The following is a 19091-nucleotide window of genomic DNA, read 5'->3' on the forward strand; positions in this document are numbered from 1 at the left end:
TGAAGTGAATGTTATCACTGCTAGGAGTGAAAGAACAACCTAAGCGTTGAAACCGACAGGCAGGTCTTAGGACCAGATCCTCAGCTGATATAGATGGGCATAGCGCTAGTGACTTCCGTGGAGCTAGGCTGATTTACACCAGCAGAGGATCTGGCCCCTGATCTGGTTTAATGGCTTATTCTATCCACCCTGTCTAGGTTTTCATACTACACTGCTCTGTAATATCTGAGTGCTTGGATTGTGGTCTTTTAGTTACTCAAACTGAACTGATTGTAGAGGGCAACCCCTCGATGGAGACAACAGGGGAACACTTGTTCCTCTGTACATTATTTACTAGCTCACTTACTTAGTCTCATCAGTAGATTTGTGGGGAGCAATTTCTCTCTTGTTCTTATACACCCCAGTGGGCACATTCCTGACCTCTCATCAAGAAGACAGTACAAACACACCCGCTATTAGCAATATGTTTTCCACAGTGAGAGAAACCAGCAACAAAAGGAAGACTAACTTCTTAAAGCATATGCACGGAGGCAGTCAGAGGTGTGAGTGCAGCACATGTAGACAGACCCAGATGAGCTTTAATCTAGCTAGCACTCATGCTAGCCACAGTAACACCAGCTTCAGTGCAGGTTGTACAAGCCCACGCAGGACCCTGGGTACTTACTTGTGCAGCCAGTGCATACTTAGGTTCATATGGCCACAACTTCACTACTATTGGTACTCATGTTAGCTAGGGGCTCATCTACACAAACATTTTGTTCGTGGCAAGCTGGGCTGTGAATCTACCTCATGCTAGCCTGCCATAGACAAACTGACTGTGTGGATCCTGCTGACATGCATTAATAGTTCATTAATATGCTTTGATCTAATCCCAGCTCATCAGTAGGGTCCCTCTGTACAGTTAGCCCATGGGAGGCTTGTGTGGGATAGTGTCGCACCCTATCTTGCTGCAAATGAAATGTGTGTGTAGATAAACCGTAGATTAAAGCTAGTTTGGGTACGTTTACACGTGCTGGAATTACACCTCCCATCACAGTGTAGACAGACCCTAAGACTCCCATGTGTCTCCTGTATTCCTAAAGGCTAGAGATGCCTGAGAACTCTTAATGAGGATACACTGCTGTGATTCATGTTCAAGTGTGTGCTTGTGTTTGAATTGGAGAGCCACTGAGGTGTGTGCTGCTTCTTTGGCTCTCCATCTCCCCAGAACCTGTAGCTGTGCTTTTGAGGAAACCTTAAGCATTTAAGGGAATCCAAGTGGGAGCTTTGTGATTCAGTGAATGAAGCCAGCCAAACTTGGCCCGCTCCCATTTGTTTTGCACTGGGCAGTGTATGTGCTCTGCACTCCAGAGCCAGAGCACCTGACCTGCTGAAGTGTGTGGGGTCAGGCTGCACTCTAGTGGCTACAGCTTGCAGGGGATAGAAACCCTGATATGGCAACAGCCAATGGAGATTCTTCTTTAGCTGAAGTGTTTGGGACTTGTGGGACAGAAGATCCTGAGCTTTCTCCCCGTTGATGGCTGAGAGCGTCTATCCATGTGGCCTCTCGCTATGGAACTATCTCGTTAGGCTTCTGCCTGCAACATCCTCCTGGGTTTACTATTAAATCAAGCCTTCGTCCTTCCACCCCCGCTGTCAGCAGCACAAGATCTTGAGGAAAGCTTTGCGGAACTCAGTGTTAAAGGTCGTGTAGATGATGGGGTTGAGAGCGCTGTTTACATAACCAAGCCATGTGGTGGCACTGTAGAGCTCTGGGGTTATGTGACAAGCCTGGCAGTGAGTGTTCAGGATGTGGGTCATGAAAAACGGCAGCCAGCAGACTATGAATGTCCCTAGGGTTTAAAGGAGAGACGAGAGAACATACTGACTTTGGATTAACGCTGTTGCTCAGGGCTAAACTCTGCCCCACTTATACCCATGCCAGACTGGGTTCTTCTGCCAGAAGTGTGACTGGGCAAGTCACCTCACCTCACCATGCCTCAGTTTCCCCTTTTGTAAAGTGAGGTTCATATCACCCACCACAGTCATGTTTCCTGCATGCACATGTTCACCAACTCAGGCTCGTTCCTGCTCTTTAAGACACATGTAACTCAATAAACTACAGAAACCGATAGAGAGGTGTGATCTTATTTACAGAGAGAGGGGCATCATCCTAATCTCCACTACTGGGAGATTGACACTGCTGCAATCGAGGCAGCAGGGATTGATTTAGCATGTCTAGTGAAGACCCACTAAATCAGTAGAGTGCTCTGTGATCAACAAGGTTGCCAACCCTCCTGGTTTCGCCAGGAGTCTCCCAGAATCAGGTTTGATCTTCCATAGGCTACTGCAGCCAAACTGGGAGATTTTAGGCACTAAAACTCCAGCGGGGCTAAGGAGGCTCCCTGCCTGCCTTGGCTCCGCACCGTTCCTGGAAGCGGTCGGCATCTCCCTGCGGCCCCTGGGGGTCTCCGTATGCTGCCCCTGCCCAAGCGCTGGTTCCACAGCTCCTATTGGCCGGGAACCATGGCCAGTGGGAGCTGCGGGGGCGGTGCCTGCAGGTGGGGGCAGCGCACAGAGACCCTCTTGCTGCCCCCCCCCCCACCTAATAGCCGCTGCCAGAGCGATGTGCCGGTCGCTTTTGGAAACCGTCTGAGATAAGCGCCACCTGGCCAGAGCCTGCACCCTGGTTCCCCTCCCCCAGCCCTGAGCCCCCTCCCACACTCAAACTCCCTCCTAGAGCCTGCACCCCTCACCCTCCCCACTCTCCCGCACCTCCTCCTGCACCCAAACTCCCTCCCAGTGCCTGCACCCCCTCCTGCACCCAACCCCCTGCCCCAGCCTGGTGAAAGTGAGTGAGGGTGGGGGAGAACAAATTACAGAGGGAGGGGAGGATGGAGTGAGCGGGGGTCAGGGCCTGGAAGAAGGGGCATGGCTGTGGCCTCAGGAAAGGGGTGGGGCAGGGGTGGGGAAAGGGTGTTTGGGTTTGTGTGATTAGACTGTTGGCAACCCTACCCAGTACTCCAGCTCTCTGAGAAGAGTAAGGGAAGTCAACTGGAGAGTGTCTCCCGTCAACTCAGCACAGTGTAGACGCTGCAGTAAGTTGACCTAAGCTACGTCGACTCCAGCTATGTTATTCACGTAGCTGGAGTAGCGTAACTTAGGTCAACTTACCCCAGAGGGAAGACAAGCCCTAAGGGAATTTTCTTATTGACCTACACCTGGGGTGGTGGTGGTCAAAAATAAGTGATAGCTCAAAAGATTCACAGTACAGAGGGGCACCCAAAAGTTGAGATGATTATCAGAACTTTTAAGTCTCTCTTCCTTGTCCCTTAACATTTCCTTCTGTGGAAGAAGAGATCTTTCTGAATTCAGTAGAGCTGCAATGATTCACACCAGCTGGGGCTCTTAGTTACAAAAGTCCCTTATATCACTTTATGCTAGTATTCTGAATTTCAATAGCATCTTACATGTGGAGATCTCAAAGCACTTTCCAAACACTTAGCCTCACAGTGAGATGGTTAAGCAGAATGCTTCTCACTCACCCAGAACGATAGCCAGCATTTGTGTGGCCTTCCTATCTCTCAGCTGTACTGTCCGGGGCTGCTGGTGCACTAGCTTCAAAGAGGTCAAGGTTTTGCCATTGCTGAGTTTATGCACCTCCAAGTTCTGTTCCCTGCTTCTTCTTTCCTCTTTTAGCTCATTTCCATTGGTCCCGGTCCTGGGGAAGGAAGCTTGGTGGCAGAAGCTGCAGTACGGCTGCAGGTCAGAGGGGGTCAGCAGCTTCTTTTCAGGGGAAAGCTCTTGGATTGGGGATTTTAGCTGCAGACGGGATGAGAGGGGGTCTTGGTGCCCATGGTGCAAAGTTTCCTTCTCTTTGTGCTCCTGAAATGGAGGAATCCACAGAAATGTCAGGAAATAGGGTGAACAATGCAGTTTGCCAAAGCAAGTGTAAAGCGGGACTCAAGGGAGCTCTTGTTCCCTTTCAGCAGCAAGGAGTAGGCCTGAATCAACGCCCAGGATGCAAATTCACCCAAACTTTGGGTAGGTTCCAGATCCATTCTTGGAGCTGGAGCTGAACTTTGCACCTGACCCCTATCTCACAGTGGGATGACCTAGAACCCTGCATTTCTACTTTGCACTAAGGCCCAGAACCTCAAAGGTGTTCAGGCTCCTAACTTGTATTAATATCAGTGGAAGCTAGAAGTCTAAATTCCTTTGAGGACCTGTGCTCTAGCTCTATCTTTAACTGGATGAACAAGAGCCCTGGATGTGAACCTTCCATTTCCCAGCCGCCCGACTTTGGAGTATATTTGTGCTTAATGGTATTCCCTGCCTCCCCTTATGCATATTTTCCAGTGTAGCATTATTGTGAGGAAACCTCACACATTAATTCAATATTGTGGAGCCACATATGGAGCAGAGCAAGCAGAATTCTGTAGCTGTTTGACCCTTTGTGAGGAGAGCGTTAACAGTTTGCAATCCCTGAGGCTCTGATAATTAAAAATATCCATAAAAATGAAAGAAAAAAAAGAGCCAGAATGCTGTAGGGTCATTCTGTCACAGCTCTGAAGAAGCACTGATTTAGGCCTTGCCCTTCTCTGCTGTGATGGTCTTAGAGAGTGGAGATACGGATACAAGCTCCAGAACAGTATCCCCTTATTTGAGGACCGGACAAGGCTTTGGTTGGAGCCCCTATTCCAGGGGTGTTTCTGCGGAGCAACAGGAGGTATTTTTCTTCCTCCACACCTAGCACTGAATGCCTTGACTTGCAACACCCCCCCAGATTGGGGAGCAAGAGTCAAACCCGGGTTTCCTATGTACTGATGGAAAGTACTAAGCAATAAGCTCCCCAGGCTCAGTTTAAGGGATGGGAGTGGAGGCAGAGAATGCTCTGGCATTTGGTGAGTTCAGACTGCTTTCATGTGGATCTTACTTTCTGTGTGTAACAGGCTTTGATGCTGATGCTATGGCTGCCCTGCCTGGAGAGGCTTCGTTTCCTCTGTCTCTGCTTCAGCACAAAATAAATCCGGACATAAAGCAGCAAGGTGACCATGAAGGGAAGGTAGAAGGATACCACCGAAGAATAGATGACAAAATCAGGGTTGGATATGGAACAGACACTAGGATCCCCTGGAGAAAGAGAGAGAGAGAGAAAGAGAGCGGGAATGGTTAGACTTCTATGGACTTCAGGAACTACAAGGATGTTTTGCTGCACATCAAGGTGAACCAAAGTGTTGCTCATGAGCCAAATGTGGCCTGTGTTTAATGCAGCCGAGGACTATGTCATAGAGGTGCAACTCCAGAGATATAGGCCAGCATGCCAAGTTACATTTCGGCCTGCCTGTCTGTCTGTCTGTCTCTACTCATCACAGTGGTATGTGAGTGCCTCCACTTTCTGGGTAGTCTAGGCTGAGCTGGTCAAGCACAGACCAATGCACTAGAACAGCAGCAGGTCAATGTCAGACTGGAGAGTGCCCTCAAATATAGGGCCTCCTTGTGAATTGAACCCTTTCCCCACTTTAGATGCAGGATTTGTAGTTCTCAGCAGCTGCCTCTGACAGTTAGACTTTGTAGGCCACGTTTGGCCATTGGGCCAACTTTGGGCACCCCCATTTCTAATCGTGCTCAGGCACTCCTGCTCTGGAAATTGCTGTTACCTGTGGTATTGAAGCCAAACAGGAGGGGGCAGGACACAGCAAATGCCAACATCCAGACCATCACGATCATAATGGAAACCCTCCTGCAGGAGCTCTTCCCTGTGCCATACTGATACTGAACTGGCATCACCACTGCTGTGTACCTGCGAAAGGAACCAGCTCCAAAGAGAGAGGGAGGAGGAAGAAAGGCGTGGAAAGGAGACAATGATCGAAACAAAAGAGACAGAGAGTGAAAGAGAGAGAGAAAGGGCCCAGGTTTGACAGGGAGGAGCGAAGGCAGCGTGAGAATGGGAGACAGGGAATATGATAGTGAAAATAGTGGATATAAGAGAGAGGGAGAGAACCAGGAGATTGAATAATTAGAGCAAGGATTTGCAATGGTGGTAAGCAGGGTGGGAAAGGGAACAAGAGAAACAACAGAGAAGCAGACTGTCACTTATCATCCCTAAGGTTAATGATGAACAGCTGATATTGCCCCAGTGGTGAGGCAGAAGGCTAGAATGAAGGCTACCAGCTCTGGATGCCGTGAGATCTGGGGAAGATGACAGATATGGCTGGAAACCCAGGGCATGAGCCAACTCATTGATCCTGTCATTCAAATCAGTGGAAAGGCTCCCACTAACTTCAGTGGGCTTTGGACCAGGCCCTCTGTGAGGCTTGATTTGCACAGTTTCCTCTGAATCATGGTAAAAGGAGAATGGCAGGATGTGTTTCTCCCCCAGTCTCCCAACCCCCAGGGACTTCAGCCCCCTAAAGCTGCACCTTCTGAGGTCTGTGCCGAGTTTTGTGGCCATCCCTATCACCACCACACACAGACATTGTCATAAATATAAAGGGAAGGGTAAACACCTTTAAATCCCTCCTGGCCAGAGGAAAAATCCTTTCACCTTAAAGGGTTAAGAAGCTAAGATAACCTCGCTGGCACCTGACCAAAATGACCAATGAGGAGACAAGATACTTTCAAAGCTGGAGGGGGGGGGGGAACAAAGGGTTCGCTCTGTCTGTGTGATGCTTTTGCCGGGACCAGAGCAAGAATGCAGGTCAGAACGCCTGTAAAGAGTTAGTAAGCAATCTAGTTAGATATACGTTAGATTCTGTTTTGTTTAAATGGCTGATAAAATAAGCCGTGCTGGATGGAATGTATATTCCGGTTTTTGTGTCTTTTTGTAACTTAAGGTTTTGCCTAGAGGGATTCTCTATGTTTTGAATCTGATTACCCTGTAAGGTATTTACCATCCTGATTTTACAGAGGTGATTCTTTTACTTTTTCTTTAATTAAAATTCTCTTTTAAGAACCTGATTGCTTTTTCCTTGTTCTTAAGATCCAAGGGTTTGGGTCTGTGTTCACGTATGCAAATTGGTGAGGATTTTTATCAAGCCTTCCCCAGGAAAGGGGGTGTCGTGCTTGGGGGGATATTTTGGGGGGGAGACGTTTCCAAGTGGGCACTTCCCCTGTTCTTTGTGTAACACTTGGGTGGTGGCAGCATGTAACCTAAGCTGGTAAGAATAAGCTTAGGGGGTCTTTCATGCAGGTCCCCACATCTGTACCCTAGAGTTCAGAGTGGGGAAGGAACCTTGACAGACATTCACTGGAACTTGATTTAAACACTAATCCCTTCAGTCCCACAATGTTACCAGTCATCTGCTCCACTTCAGGGTGTGTTAAAACTATGGCAAGGCTGGAGAGCACATCAAGATAGTTTTTCTCTCTTTTAAGCTGTGTTTAGTAAAACCTCACAGGTGAGACTTTCAAAGACAAAGGGAACTTAAGCGCCCACTCCCATTGAAAGTCAATGGGAGTTAGAGGCCTAATTCACTTTTGTACTTTTGAAAATCTTCCCCTCTATTATCAAGGCCTGGAAAACCACCCCATGAACACTTTCCTTGTATGATGTGCGTCTTTGCCCCACCCTCTGTTTCTCTGCCTTTTTATAGCATAAGCTCTTTCTGGCAGGGACTGTGCCATCTTCCATGTTTGTACAGCACCTTGCACATGGGAGGTACGACTGTAGCAACAACAATACTAGTCATAATGATGATGGTGGCTGGAGGCTTTCAAGAAGGACTGGATTCTCCCAGATGATCTGCTTTACCTTTGGCATTTAGACAAGTTATTTGTACCCAACCATTGTGCAAGCAGGCCCAGCCTGCTGTCCCTTCCATCCTCAGTCCCGAGACCTACCCCTAGCTTCATGCTAATCTCCTTGGCTCCTACCTGTCAATGCTGATAGCACAGAGGTTTAAAATGCTGGCTGTGCACATCATCACATCCATAGTGACAAAGATGTCGCAGCAGACGCGGCTGAAATTCCAGACTCCTCCAGTCACCTGAGCATCAATTTCAAAATATTAGCCTTGTTTCACACTGGATACCAATGCATTGCACATCTATTTGTCCTTCCATCTGAGGATATCAAAATGACTGTGTGAACATTAATGATGCATTATTATGCCTTTTTTATAGAGGGGGAAACTGAGGCATGTAGTGTTTAAGCAATTTGCCCAAAATCATACAGTAGTAGGTCAAGAATAGAACCAGGAATCCTGATTCCCATTCCACTGCTTTGTGTGCGCTGCAAGGGGATGAAGGTGAGAAAATTAGGAGAAAACAGCCCCTACCCCAACATTTTAGCATGAAGACTGCCACAGAAACTGAATGACAACTAATGTAATACACAGTTCCTCTGTTTAAGGAAAATCACAGACAAAACAAATACAAAATGAGTGGCTAAGAATGTTTCTCAGCTTGGCTTCTGGAATTATTCCAGAGCCAATGAACTGGGAAATTGACTCTGTTGCCTAGGGATTTTGCATATTCATATGACGCACAGATCCTTCTCCAGAATCTTGTCTGAAATCTTATTTCACTTGTTCTAAAGGAGGGCCTGAGCTGCCAACTTTGAATATTAGATCTGGATCCAAACTTTCCCAAAATTCACACGGTTGTGAACTTTGGGGGTTTGGTTTGCACCCATTTATAGTTTCCTTTCATTTACATTTAAAATGTAATGTAAAATATATAGAATAATGTCATGGAGGCGTCCAGTGACGGATAAACCACATGCTCAGCCCAACTGTCAGATTTTAGTGAGGACTTTTTCAAATTCTGCACACGCTCAGATCAACACTCTGGCATGTAAATGCCTGGTATACCTAGCTAAGCTCCAGTGCGGAGGCCCAACTGCAGAATTGTAATGTCCTCTTTAAGTGCTAGTGTTGGGAAGTTGAATCTACAGGAGATGCTTTGGGAATTCTGAACACACCAAGGGTCAGATGTGATCACCTCCTAGATTATTAGTTACTGAAGAATAGACCATAGCTCCTTGGACTGTTCATTCCCTCTAGATTTCTAATAAAGACTCAATGTTGCTGACTCACCTCTGACACTGATGCCAAGCTAGAATTCCACTGGCTAGGTCGTAAAGCACCAAGGATCATTAAGCTGTTCAGAGCACTTGATGAATTGTCCATTACAGGACCTCTAATAAATTTGTTGCTAGTGCTGGTGAAAAGTGTTAGAGTGACAGCCACGGAGACAGAATGCTTGTTTTTAATCCACAGAAAATCAAGGGCAGCAGAAAGGATTGCTTCCCCCAACCTTTCCACCCCACAGAAATAGTGGAGGAAAAAGCTGCTTCGAATGAGGGAATTTGCCCTACTTTTTTACTTAGGATCACAGCTCATGGTTTCAATGGGCTCCTCACCTGCTTCAATGCAGTGGCAGCAGCAATGACCAAGAGCACTTGGTCAGGTGTTGGGACCTTTCCTTTCAGATGTGGATCTCGCCACAGTGATCCCTGCCATTTTTCCCTCCAGACTGGATCATTGCAATGTGCTCTACACCTGAAAACCATTCGGACCCGTCAGCTAAGTGCAGAATGTGGCTGCCAGCTTGTTGAATTGGGGCTTCTCATAGAGACCGTATTACCCATGTGCTCCGTGATCTGCACTGGCTCCCAGTTCATTTCTGGGGGCAGTTTGATGTGTTGGCTTTAAGCAATAAATCCCTAAAGAGGATGGGTGCTGGTTATTGCAGCAGCTGCCTCCCTCCCTGGGTGATACCACGGCAGCTGTGATCAGCAGAAGTGCTCAGACTTACTGTCCCCTCATTGACAAGGAAGGGGCCTGGAGGGGGGAGGGGTGCTTGACTCCAGAACTAAGTTTCTTTGCTGTTCCACAGGAGTCTGAAATTGTTGAAATTGGGGGTTGGGGTGTGGGAGAGGGCTCTAGGCTGGGGCAGGGGGTTCGGGTGTGGGGGGGTGAGGGCTCAGGCTGGGGGTGTGGGCTCTGGGGTGGGGCTGGGGATGAGGGGTTTGGGGTGCAGGAAGGGGCTCAGGGCTGAGGTAGGGTGTTGGGGAGGTCTGGGGTGCTGGCACCCAGTTTGGATGCAGGAAGGGACTCCGGGCTGGGGTAGGGGGTTGGGATGCGGGAGAGGGTTTGGGATGTGGGGGTCCCAGCGATGTTTACTGCAGCTCCTGGAAGGAGCTGCCAGGTGCCTGAAGCCCCTAGGCACAGGGTGGTTCCGCGCGCTGTCCTCGCACCCTCAGACGCCACCCCCACATCTCCCATTGGTTGCAGTTCCTGGCCAATGGGAGCTGCAGAGCTGGCACTAGGGGTGGGGGCAGTACACGGAGCATCGCTGGCCACCCATGTGTCTATGGGCTTCAGGGACCTAGTGGCCGCTTCCGGGAGCCTGCCTTAGCCTGGGGCCCTACTGCGCTGCCAACCGGACTTTTAACGGCCCGGTTGGTGGTGTTGACTGGAGCCACCAGGGTCCCTTGTTGACCAGGCATTCCAGTCAAAAACTGGATGCCTGGCAACCCTAGCTCGTACCAGTCCCCTAGCACTAGCTGCCCTGTTCTGGATATCAGTCTCGGAGGGCCAGGATTTTTCTCTCTCTCCCTCTCTCTCTCTCTCTCTCTCACACACACACCCTATCCGCCCCCATCTGCTAATGAATCTGGTCTCCTGATTGGTTGAAGACTCCAGCAGGCACTTTCTTAACACCTGTAGCAAGGCCTGGTCTCTGGCTGTTCAGTACAGTTCCATGCTTGCAGCTGTGTTTCTGGTCTTGATCTTGCCTACTCCTTGCTCTTTGTAGTTAGTTCCTGCTCCTGCTCCGGTTCTGACTCTTGCCCCCTGCTTCCTGGCTCTGGCTTGTTCCCTGGACTGGGTAATTTGGTTCCTCATTTGGGTTCTGGTCACTAGGCCTGATCATCCCTATTCAGCCATTAGGCCAGCCTCCTGTCCTGACCATTAGGTAAGGCTGCCGACAGCATGTTTCTTAACACACATGCCTCTCTCCATGCTGGCAAAGGGGGGCCTTCAAAAAAATAAAACCAAATTCATTTTTTGAAATGAAAACGTTACCTCTGGAAGCATATTATGTCTGTAACAAACATCTCTGATTCCCAGCTATGGGATGGCCTGAGGTCTTGCTCTCAGCTCCTGCTGCCATAGTGATCTGTGTAGGAGGAGAGAAACCAGAAAGAAGCCTCCCTTCCATAAACTAAGTATAATCAGAGGTGCAGAGTGAGCTGGTGCCGGGGTCTAATTTTATCCTCCCGAGGGAAAACCTGTGGGGAGGAGTAAGGAGGAATCCAAATTCTTATTTCAGGCGGTTGGATTTGCCCTCCTTTTGCAGAAGAACTGGGGGAGTTCAGCTTCCAAACTCTGCAGATTTCCTGGGATCCAAGTGGATCCTGGACATCAACCAGACATTTGCACTGGCTCCTTGCAACCTACGCCAGCTTCCTGAGAGTATGGCTTCAAGGACTCCTCAACAGACAGCTGCTTCCCCATAAGGGGATGCATCACAGCAGAGAGAGGCTCTGCAAGAAAACTAATGCAGTATCTGAGTGTAATAATTTTCCTCCTCATTTCCTGTGGGGTAAGTGGGGAATGATGGGCTCCCTCTCTTATCCCCAGTCTGCATCCAGCCTTTCTGGACCTACAGAAAGTGATGAATGAGGTCTGGAGCAGAGCGTGATGGTGTCATGAAAGTGGCTTCCTACCACACCATGGGCAACCAAGTTGTAGAATTCCTCACATCAGGAACACTCATGCAAGGTCAGTTAGTAAGTGGTACTGTTATTAATTTCAGCTTCTAAGGCAACAGGCAGTGTGGAAAGTGCAGAAAGCAAATGAGGAGGCAATTCTCTGAAATGAGACCACTCTGCTGCTGCTTAATGTTTTTAATTCCTGTAAACTATGTGCTTGAGTGAATGAAGCATTCAGCATCTGTTCAGCTCCCCTTCCTGGTCCTACTGCTCAGTATCTGAAATGCTTGTTGTTATTCATTAGTTACTGTTTATTTCATGCCAGCATTCCCAGAGATGTGCAAAATGTGGTGATATATTGTGCTATCTGGTGCTTTTCTTGAAAGCTAAGATTCTCACCTAATCATGTGTCTCCTGGAGACACATGATTAGGTGAGAATCTTATTTTTTATTTTATTTCTTTTAAATGAAAGCTAGGTTTCTAGCCCTCATGGCTGTGGAGAAAAGCTTGAAAACCTGAACCATAAAGGCTATGACACTAGAAAACAAAGGCCCTACAAGTTATTTTTATAAATCTAAATTTGTAAACCCATGTTATGATATTTTGAGACCAACGTCATGACTTTTTGAATGTGTGAAGCTGACAATACTGAAATTTTTGCAAGAGAATCACAAAAAGGGCATCTGGCTTCATAGTTTGATGCAAACACAAAACTCATTACAAGTTCGTCATAAGGTCTGTGGCGCTTCAAGAACCTTTCACCAGAAGTTGGAGTCAGGAGGTTGCATCAAAGCCAGGTGCAGAGGACACAGCTCATGTATGTCAAATGTGGTAGCTTACAAAGTCCTGGGCTCATTAGCACATGAAAATCTGGGAATATGAACCACTGGAAGTGATACTGAAGAAAATTTTGGCAGAAAATGCTCTGAAGTGAAACCTCTCAGGGTTACACATTCAGACTAGACTGACTACATACTGAGTCTTAGCATATAGAAAAGGGATGTTTGTCAGATCAAAATGATGGGTTGAAATCTGTTCTCATTTGCTCCAGTCAGCACTTCTAAATATGGAGTAACTCTATTGAAGTCAGTGGAATTACTCAATATTTGTCCCAGGGTAGCTGAGATCCGAATTTGACGTAGATTATTACAGCTGAAAAATTTTTATAGAACTAATTTGCCTTTTGCTATTTTTGATCTTTCTTTTCTTCTTCTATTCCGTTTAGCTTTGTTAATGAAACTAGAACTTGTCAGTTTGCCTTTCTGGTTCTCATATTGTAGTTGGGATACTTATATGACGTTCCTAGTGCCTTTCATCTGAGGATCTCAAAGCATTTCATAACTATTTTACTAAATTAATCCTCGCAACCACCCTTGTGAATTAAGTGGGTTTTAACTCCATTTCACATATGGTGAACCTGAAACATAGACAGATGGGGTGGCAGGCTTCTGAGATCACCCACTGAGTCAGTGACATTGCTGGGAATAGAGCCCATGGGTGAAATCCTGGCAAAACTCCTCTTGACTTCAGATTTCTTGACTGCTAGTCCTGTGCTTTATCCACAAGATCAATGTTATGTTTAGCTTTTCCACCACTGTTGGAAATATTGCCAGTGAAAGGTATCGGATTGGCAGCCATGGAGACTCAAAAAGGGTAGAAATGATAAATGAAAAAACATTAAAATGTGACAGTCTCAAACACATCTTGAATAATAGGATTATAGTCTTCATTCCACTGAGCCCCTTTTGAAAATGTACAAAACGAAATATGGCCACCTGCAGATTTTAAAAGTTGTGTCTGGGCACTGATGCCACACCTAGGAGTCCAGGAGCAATGAAGACCCACGTGAAAACATGAGGTTGAGAGTCACTTTGGCTGAAAACTATGGTGGACTTGACGGTCTACTTCATTGTGCTTCTCACTGTCCATTAGCATTGTCTCTCTTATTCAAACGTGGCTTCCGCCACCTGGCTTCCCTCCAGATCTCAAACACTGCCAGACACTGGTGGTGGCTACTGTCTAGGTCTGAAGAAAAGGTGCTAGGTATCACTAGCATTCTGATGTTGCAGCCCATGTTCTGCATTGACTTTACAGAGATGTAAGGAAAGAAAGAGAGAGGCCACCAGGGGGATAAGCAGTTGCCCACCCCCCTCCTCTGAGATGTCAGACAATTCCATCCACCCCTGTGGAGATGGAATTTGCAGCCACTCATGTCAACAGCAGCTCATGGTCAAAAATTTTTTTGAAAGATCTGTGGTAGCAGTAGCCATAAAGGGGACTAGGCTTCACTCACTTCCCTCAGGAAATCATCAGTCACTGTGATGAATGGGTGTTTTTGTGCCAAGAAACCTGACTGGTTGGGTTCCAAGACTTTGAAGCTATAAGATGATGCCATGGTTGGCCTGCTAGCACCATCTCAATCTTTCTCAGAAAGGGATGGCCATTGGCTCAGTGACATTTGGCAAGGACATTAGGGTCCAGAGTTCATTTCTTGGACAGGGTCCAGGCCAGATTGTGTGAAGGTTGCCTATCAAAATGTTAACAAAGTGCTTTGGGATAGCAAATGACTTGTAAATGTAAAGCCTTCAACCACCTTTGGTTGTACCGTAAATTATGAGATGGATGGCAGCAGGCTTCAGATGTGTCTTGGAAAACATGGACCCTGGAAATAACTATTTTACATGATTTTGGATATTGGTGTGAATTATTGAGTCTTCTCTGGGAATGATTGGTCACTGCACTATTAGACGAAACACAGCAGACTCACCATCATACTAAAGAATGATGCTCACAGGTGAGAGACTGCAGCTAATAGGTGGGATCACCTATTCTACAAACAATGGGAAAAATCCACCTTCTGTACTCTGAGTTTCTCACCTTTGTATTACTAGATGCATAGGAAGTGCTGTGTAATGGTCAGAGTAGTGGACTGGGAGTTAGGACTCCTGGGTTCTCTTCCTGACTGGCTCCTGATTCTCTGTTTTCCTTTGGGTAAGGCACTTTAGGGGTTAAAAGGTTTTTGCTGCTACAAAGTGGACGACCTTCCCATTCTTAAGCTGTGGCCCAAAGCTGCATGGAGATGGAATTTGCACCACAATGTTCCTCAGTTTCCTGGTCCATAAAATGTAGATAATAAGAGGATTAATGAACTCATTGATGCTTACAGACAACTTTTCATTCTAGGATCTCAAGATATTGTAGATGTAAAGTGTTGTTGGTGTGACATGAGGATAGTTTTCTAACAGCATTTGTCTTTCACTATTAAAATTCCATTCACTCCAGTCTCTCCTTCCTGAGTATTTTTATTTTCTTTATTCCTTACCTTTTCTCATTTTGCCCCTCATTTTTTGCCTCCTTTCTATCTTTGTTTGCTTTCTCCTCTTGAGGTCATAGATCTGACACCTTAGTACTAGATATTCCTTATGTTAGCTGTGGGGTAGTTCTACGTAGATTTTTCTGTGTTTTGCTACTGACTTAATTAGGAATGTGATGTGGCATGCAAGATGGTATTCTTTCATTTCTGATCCACTATGATGTCATAAATAATAATCAGTGTCACTATTCATATCACCTATGAATAGAACAGGTCCTTCATTTCTCTTCAGGGTGATTCTGCAATGGATGCCAGTTTAGGAGAATGACCCAGATAACATAAAGGAAACATTAATGGAATAACAGTCTCCAAAGCCTTTGTAGGTTTAGCCAGGCTTACTGACTGTAATCGATGCGCATTAGCTACAGTTGTTACATATCTCAGTGGGTTTCTCTGAACTTGTGCAAAAATAGCTTTAACAAGCCCCATGTAATAAACCTTCACTGATTTCCATCAATAAAAATGACCAAGCCAGGAGTGGCCCTACAGTTAGTGTTCTACACTGCTGTGTGGGGAAACTTGAATTTTAGGGTCATATTCCACTGCTCTGCACCACCTGTAGTCATTTACACCAATGCAAAGTCAAAAGGTACAACCTTCTACCCACTTAGCACTGGTGTATTTGACCGCATTGGATGCAGGGCAATGGAGAGTCAGGCTCCCTGTCTCTCTTTCTCTGTGCCAGCAGGGCTTGAAAATTATTGCCAGGGACTGGCCTAACACCATTAGTGCTTTGGTCCACTTTGTACTCCTGTGGGAATTCTGCACGCAATAATTTTAAATTCTGCAAAATTCTGCATAGTTTATTTGTCAAAATAACACTATATAATCACACCCATTTCAATTATTTTGGTAATTTATTTCAAAATACCTATCCACAACTATGTGTGTAACAACAGACACAAAAGAAATTCCTCCACGAGTACATAGTTAACGAAACCCCTACAACAACCCAGTTCCTGTTTCCCTGCTCCCAGAGCCTAGTGGGGGCGGGGGGCATACACAGATCCCAGCTGCAGTACTCCCCAGCCCAGACAGTTGCACCCCACCCCCTCTAGAGCCCAGGGACCCAGAGGGAGAAACAGCCTGATGCTGGTCCCGGGGTTGTGTGGAGTTTCCTGTGTAACACCACCTTCCTTCAGGGTGTGCTGAGAACTGCAGCTGCCAGGAAGCCTCCGCTCCCTCCCCCTCCTCCCAGCAGTGTCTTCTACTTGTGAGCTGAGCTGTGCTCTGCCAAGTCCAGCAGCCCCTAGTGGCAGCCAACAGCTCTGCAGCCCATTTCTGTGGAGGAAAAAGGAAATCCTGTGCAAAAAATATTAACTTTTGTGCAAAGTCTGCATGTGGAGAGGTGCAGAATTTCCCCAGGAATAACTTTGTAGGAGGCCTGGATTCAACTTTTTTCTTCTGGCCTTCTGCTGCTTAGAGCAGCAAAAGGAGAGACCAGTCTGGGCAGTAGGCTCAGCTTGTGGAAGTATAGCAATGGGGAATGCTCAACAGTGACACTGCTGGCTGATTCAGGAGTGGCCTTCCTGTGCTCTGAATGTGTCTCATTCATGTATAAATGCCACAAGGCATTGTTGCTCTTTAAACATGGCCTAAGATGTACTCACCTCCAGGTATACCACCCACGGCATCACCAGTGTGGCCACCAGCAAGTCTGCCACGGCCAGGCTCACCACCAGGTAATTCGTTGTGGTCTGCAAGGTGCGCTCTCTTAGCACCGCCAGGCAGACCAGCACATTCCCAAAGATGATGGCCAAAATCAGGGTGCAATAACAGAGGGCGTAGTAGGCATGGGAGTGTGGCAGGCCCGGCTCTGTTGAGTTCTCTTGCCCATGTGTGACTGAGGTAGTATTGTTGACTCTAGTGAAGAGCGCCATTGGGAGGCAGGTGGAGAGCTGAAAAGAGACACAGAGCAACTCTAGTAAGCAATAGCTTTGGCTGTGACCTGCATCTTTCATCCAAATTATTTCACTGCTCTCTACGGGCTGTGAGCCAGATCCTGAAGCCTTTATTCAGGAGAGGCTCTTAAAGCCAGTGGGAGGTTTGCCTGAGTACAAACAGAGTAAAGGATTCAGGATTTTTAATCTATTTATGTATCTAATGCACATTTCCTCTGTCAATGAAATGCAGCCATGTGGAGTTGGGCAGCTGTTTAGCAATGTACAACAACGCTGCACAACTGTGTAAGAGAGTTAGTGGAAAACACCATCCAACTGAGAGAGCAGAGGAAGTCCAGAAGGGCGGAATTGTAGTTACCTGAACTAGAATTTGGGCAGAACCCTGAAGCTAGCCTCTCTTCTTTTGCAAAAACTGCTATGGACTTCTTAATAACTGCATGTGATCAAGATTTTGGTTGTATAGTTTGGCCGAACAATGACACCTCCAATATCAGGAGCACCCTACAGTCATATTTGGCCTTAGGTTCAGTACTAACTCAGAAGGCAAGCTGAGAAGTCAGCCCTCAACTTTGTTTCAGCTGTTGCAGGTCTCAGCCTCTGAGCACTGTGTTTTTCACTACAGCAGGCATGATCTGTATTCAACAGAACAAGAGAGAGTCACCATTATTGAATCACCATTACCATTTTCTGCAGTACTTCTCTGCTGAAGAAGATATCCCATCCAATTACTGATCAGGTCCAATTGTGTTTTAGCTTGTAGGCTTATTACTTTTTATTGTGGCACTGATACTGTGCATTGCCCTTTCTAAACGCAGTAGAAGGAGCAATCCTTGCACTAGGAGCTCAGCTGATAGACTCACCACTCAAGGTAACTGGGCAGGAGCCAAATTCAAGGGCTTCAAATTGTTCTCTTATAAGGCAGCTGCAATCATCCTCAACAAACATACTTTTCTCCATTTACAGTACTTAGATAGATGACTTATTTTAATTTGTTCCAGATGTATTAAGCCTGCTGTCCCAGTGTCCCATTCTGTGACATTTAACTCATTTGCTTACTTTAATTATTTTGCTAATGCCCCCATCACTGAAGCATCTGGGCACATGTTTCTTAAAAGCACTGCACAGGACTGTCCTGGAGGCGCTGCAAATGTTAGCCCTGTTCCACCCAACCTGTCTAAATGAAGCCTCCCCTGTAATAATTGAGACTTGTGCAAATGCTTGACCAGAAACTCTGTCATAAACAATAAGTGGACAGATGGCTAGATTGCCAGTGGACAGAAATCCACATAATTTAAACCAGCATTAACTGCTCCCCTCCTTGACAATCTCATCAGAGAGGCTAAAGGCTGGATGGGCCATGGAAACTGAAGTCCTCTCTCTTCCCTAAATGTGGGTCCCCCAGGCGGGGGTTGAGACCTATTAGCTATGGGGTGTGAAGGAAGCTTAGCCTGCTTCTGTCTATGCCGCACCAGCTGTGGAGATGCATAGAGGTGCTCAGATACTTCAGTGCTGGCCTTGGAATAAGAATCAGTATAGAATAGAATCCAGTCTCCAGTGCTGATGAGTCAGCAATTTCCACCAGCAAGAAATTGATATTTTTTAAAAAAACAAAGCAATCAAAGTTAATGGAGCTTTTCCACATCTTGCACAAGGTTGCATGTGAGTTTATGCTGGTCCTGATTTAAAGAAGACCAACTAGAGCTATGCCCAGCCATGATCAATTCTGTGATATCTCTTATGGCAGAGCACTTCTGGTACTGTAAATGCTGTGCTGAACGCCTAGCAATCAATCAGTATTTATTCTCTTAAACTATGTAATACCAACTCTTTCACCTAAAGAAGAGGCTGTGCTAAGGATCTACACCTCTGATAAGCAAGCTCCATGTCTTAACTACGTGGTTGGTGAACAAGCCAAAGGACCAATACAATTTTAATGAAAAGCTAAACAAAACTGTATTGGAAACCTGTTTTTCTCCTAGAGCTAAATTGCTATTCTAGTCTTTCCCCTTCCAGCTTTGGATGACAATCCTGACTTGCTACCTCTGCCTGAGATTTCAGTCCCAGGCCCCAGACAGCTTTGCCAGTGACCCTCAATCCTGTCCTGGGACTCCCCCGCACTGCCCTTCTATTCCTGGACTCCCCACGCGCAGCTCTATGAATGCACCTCAGTCCTGACCT

At 46.6% G+C, this 19091-nt stretch overlaps 2 protein-coding genes across 2 annotated transcripts in view; one reads left to right on the forward strand and one right to left on the reverse strand.

Moving 5' to 3' along the window:
• Positions 1-1635: 1635 nt before the first annotated feature.
• Positions 1636-16892, reverse strand: DRD3 (dopamine receptor D3). The gene is made up of 6 exons (XM_077807320.1): positions 16623-16892; positions 7855-7967; positions 5640-5782; positions 4916-5112; positions 3525-3864; positions 1636-1832 (listed from the first exon to the last, which is right to left on the reverse strand). Exons 1-6 carry the CDS (start codon positions 16890-16892, stop codon positions 1636-1638), a joined length of 1260 nt encoding a protein of 419 aa, XP_077663446.1.
• TIGIT (T cell immunoreceptor with Ig and ITIM domains) overlaps positions 11606-19091 on the forward strand; it is a 44791-nt gene continuing 37305 nt past the window's right edge. Inside the window, exon 1 of the mRNA XM_077807322.1 lies at positions 11606-11708. Within this exon, the coding sequence (XP_077663448.1) occupies positions 11606-11708 (103 nt within the window). The remainder of the gene's footprint in view (positions 11709-19091) is intronic.

This window comes from Eretmochelys imbricata, chromosome 1 (genome assembly GCF_965152235.1).
Source record: "Eretmochelys imbricata isolate rEreImb1 chromosome 1, rEreImb1.hap1, whole genome shotgun sequence".
NCBI classification, from domain to species: Eukaryota; Metazoa; Chordata; order Testudines; family Cheloniidae; genus Eretmochelys; species Eretmochelys imbricata.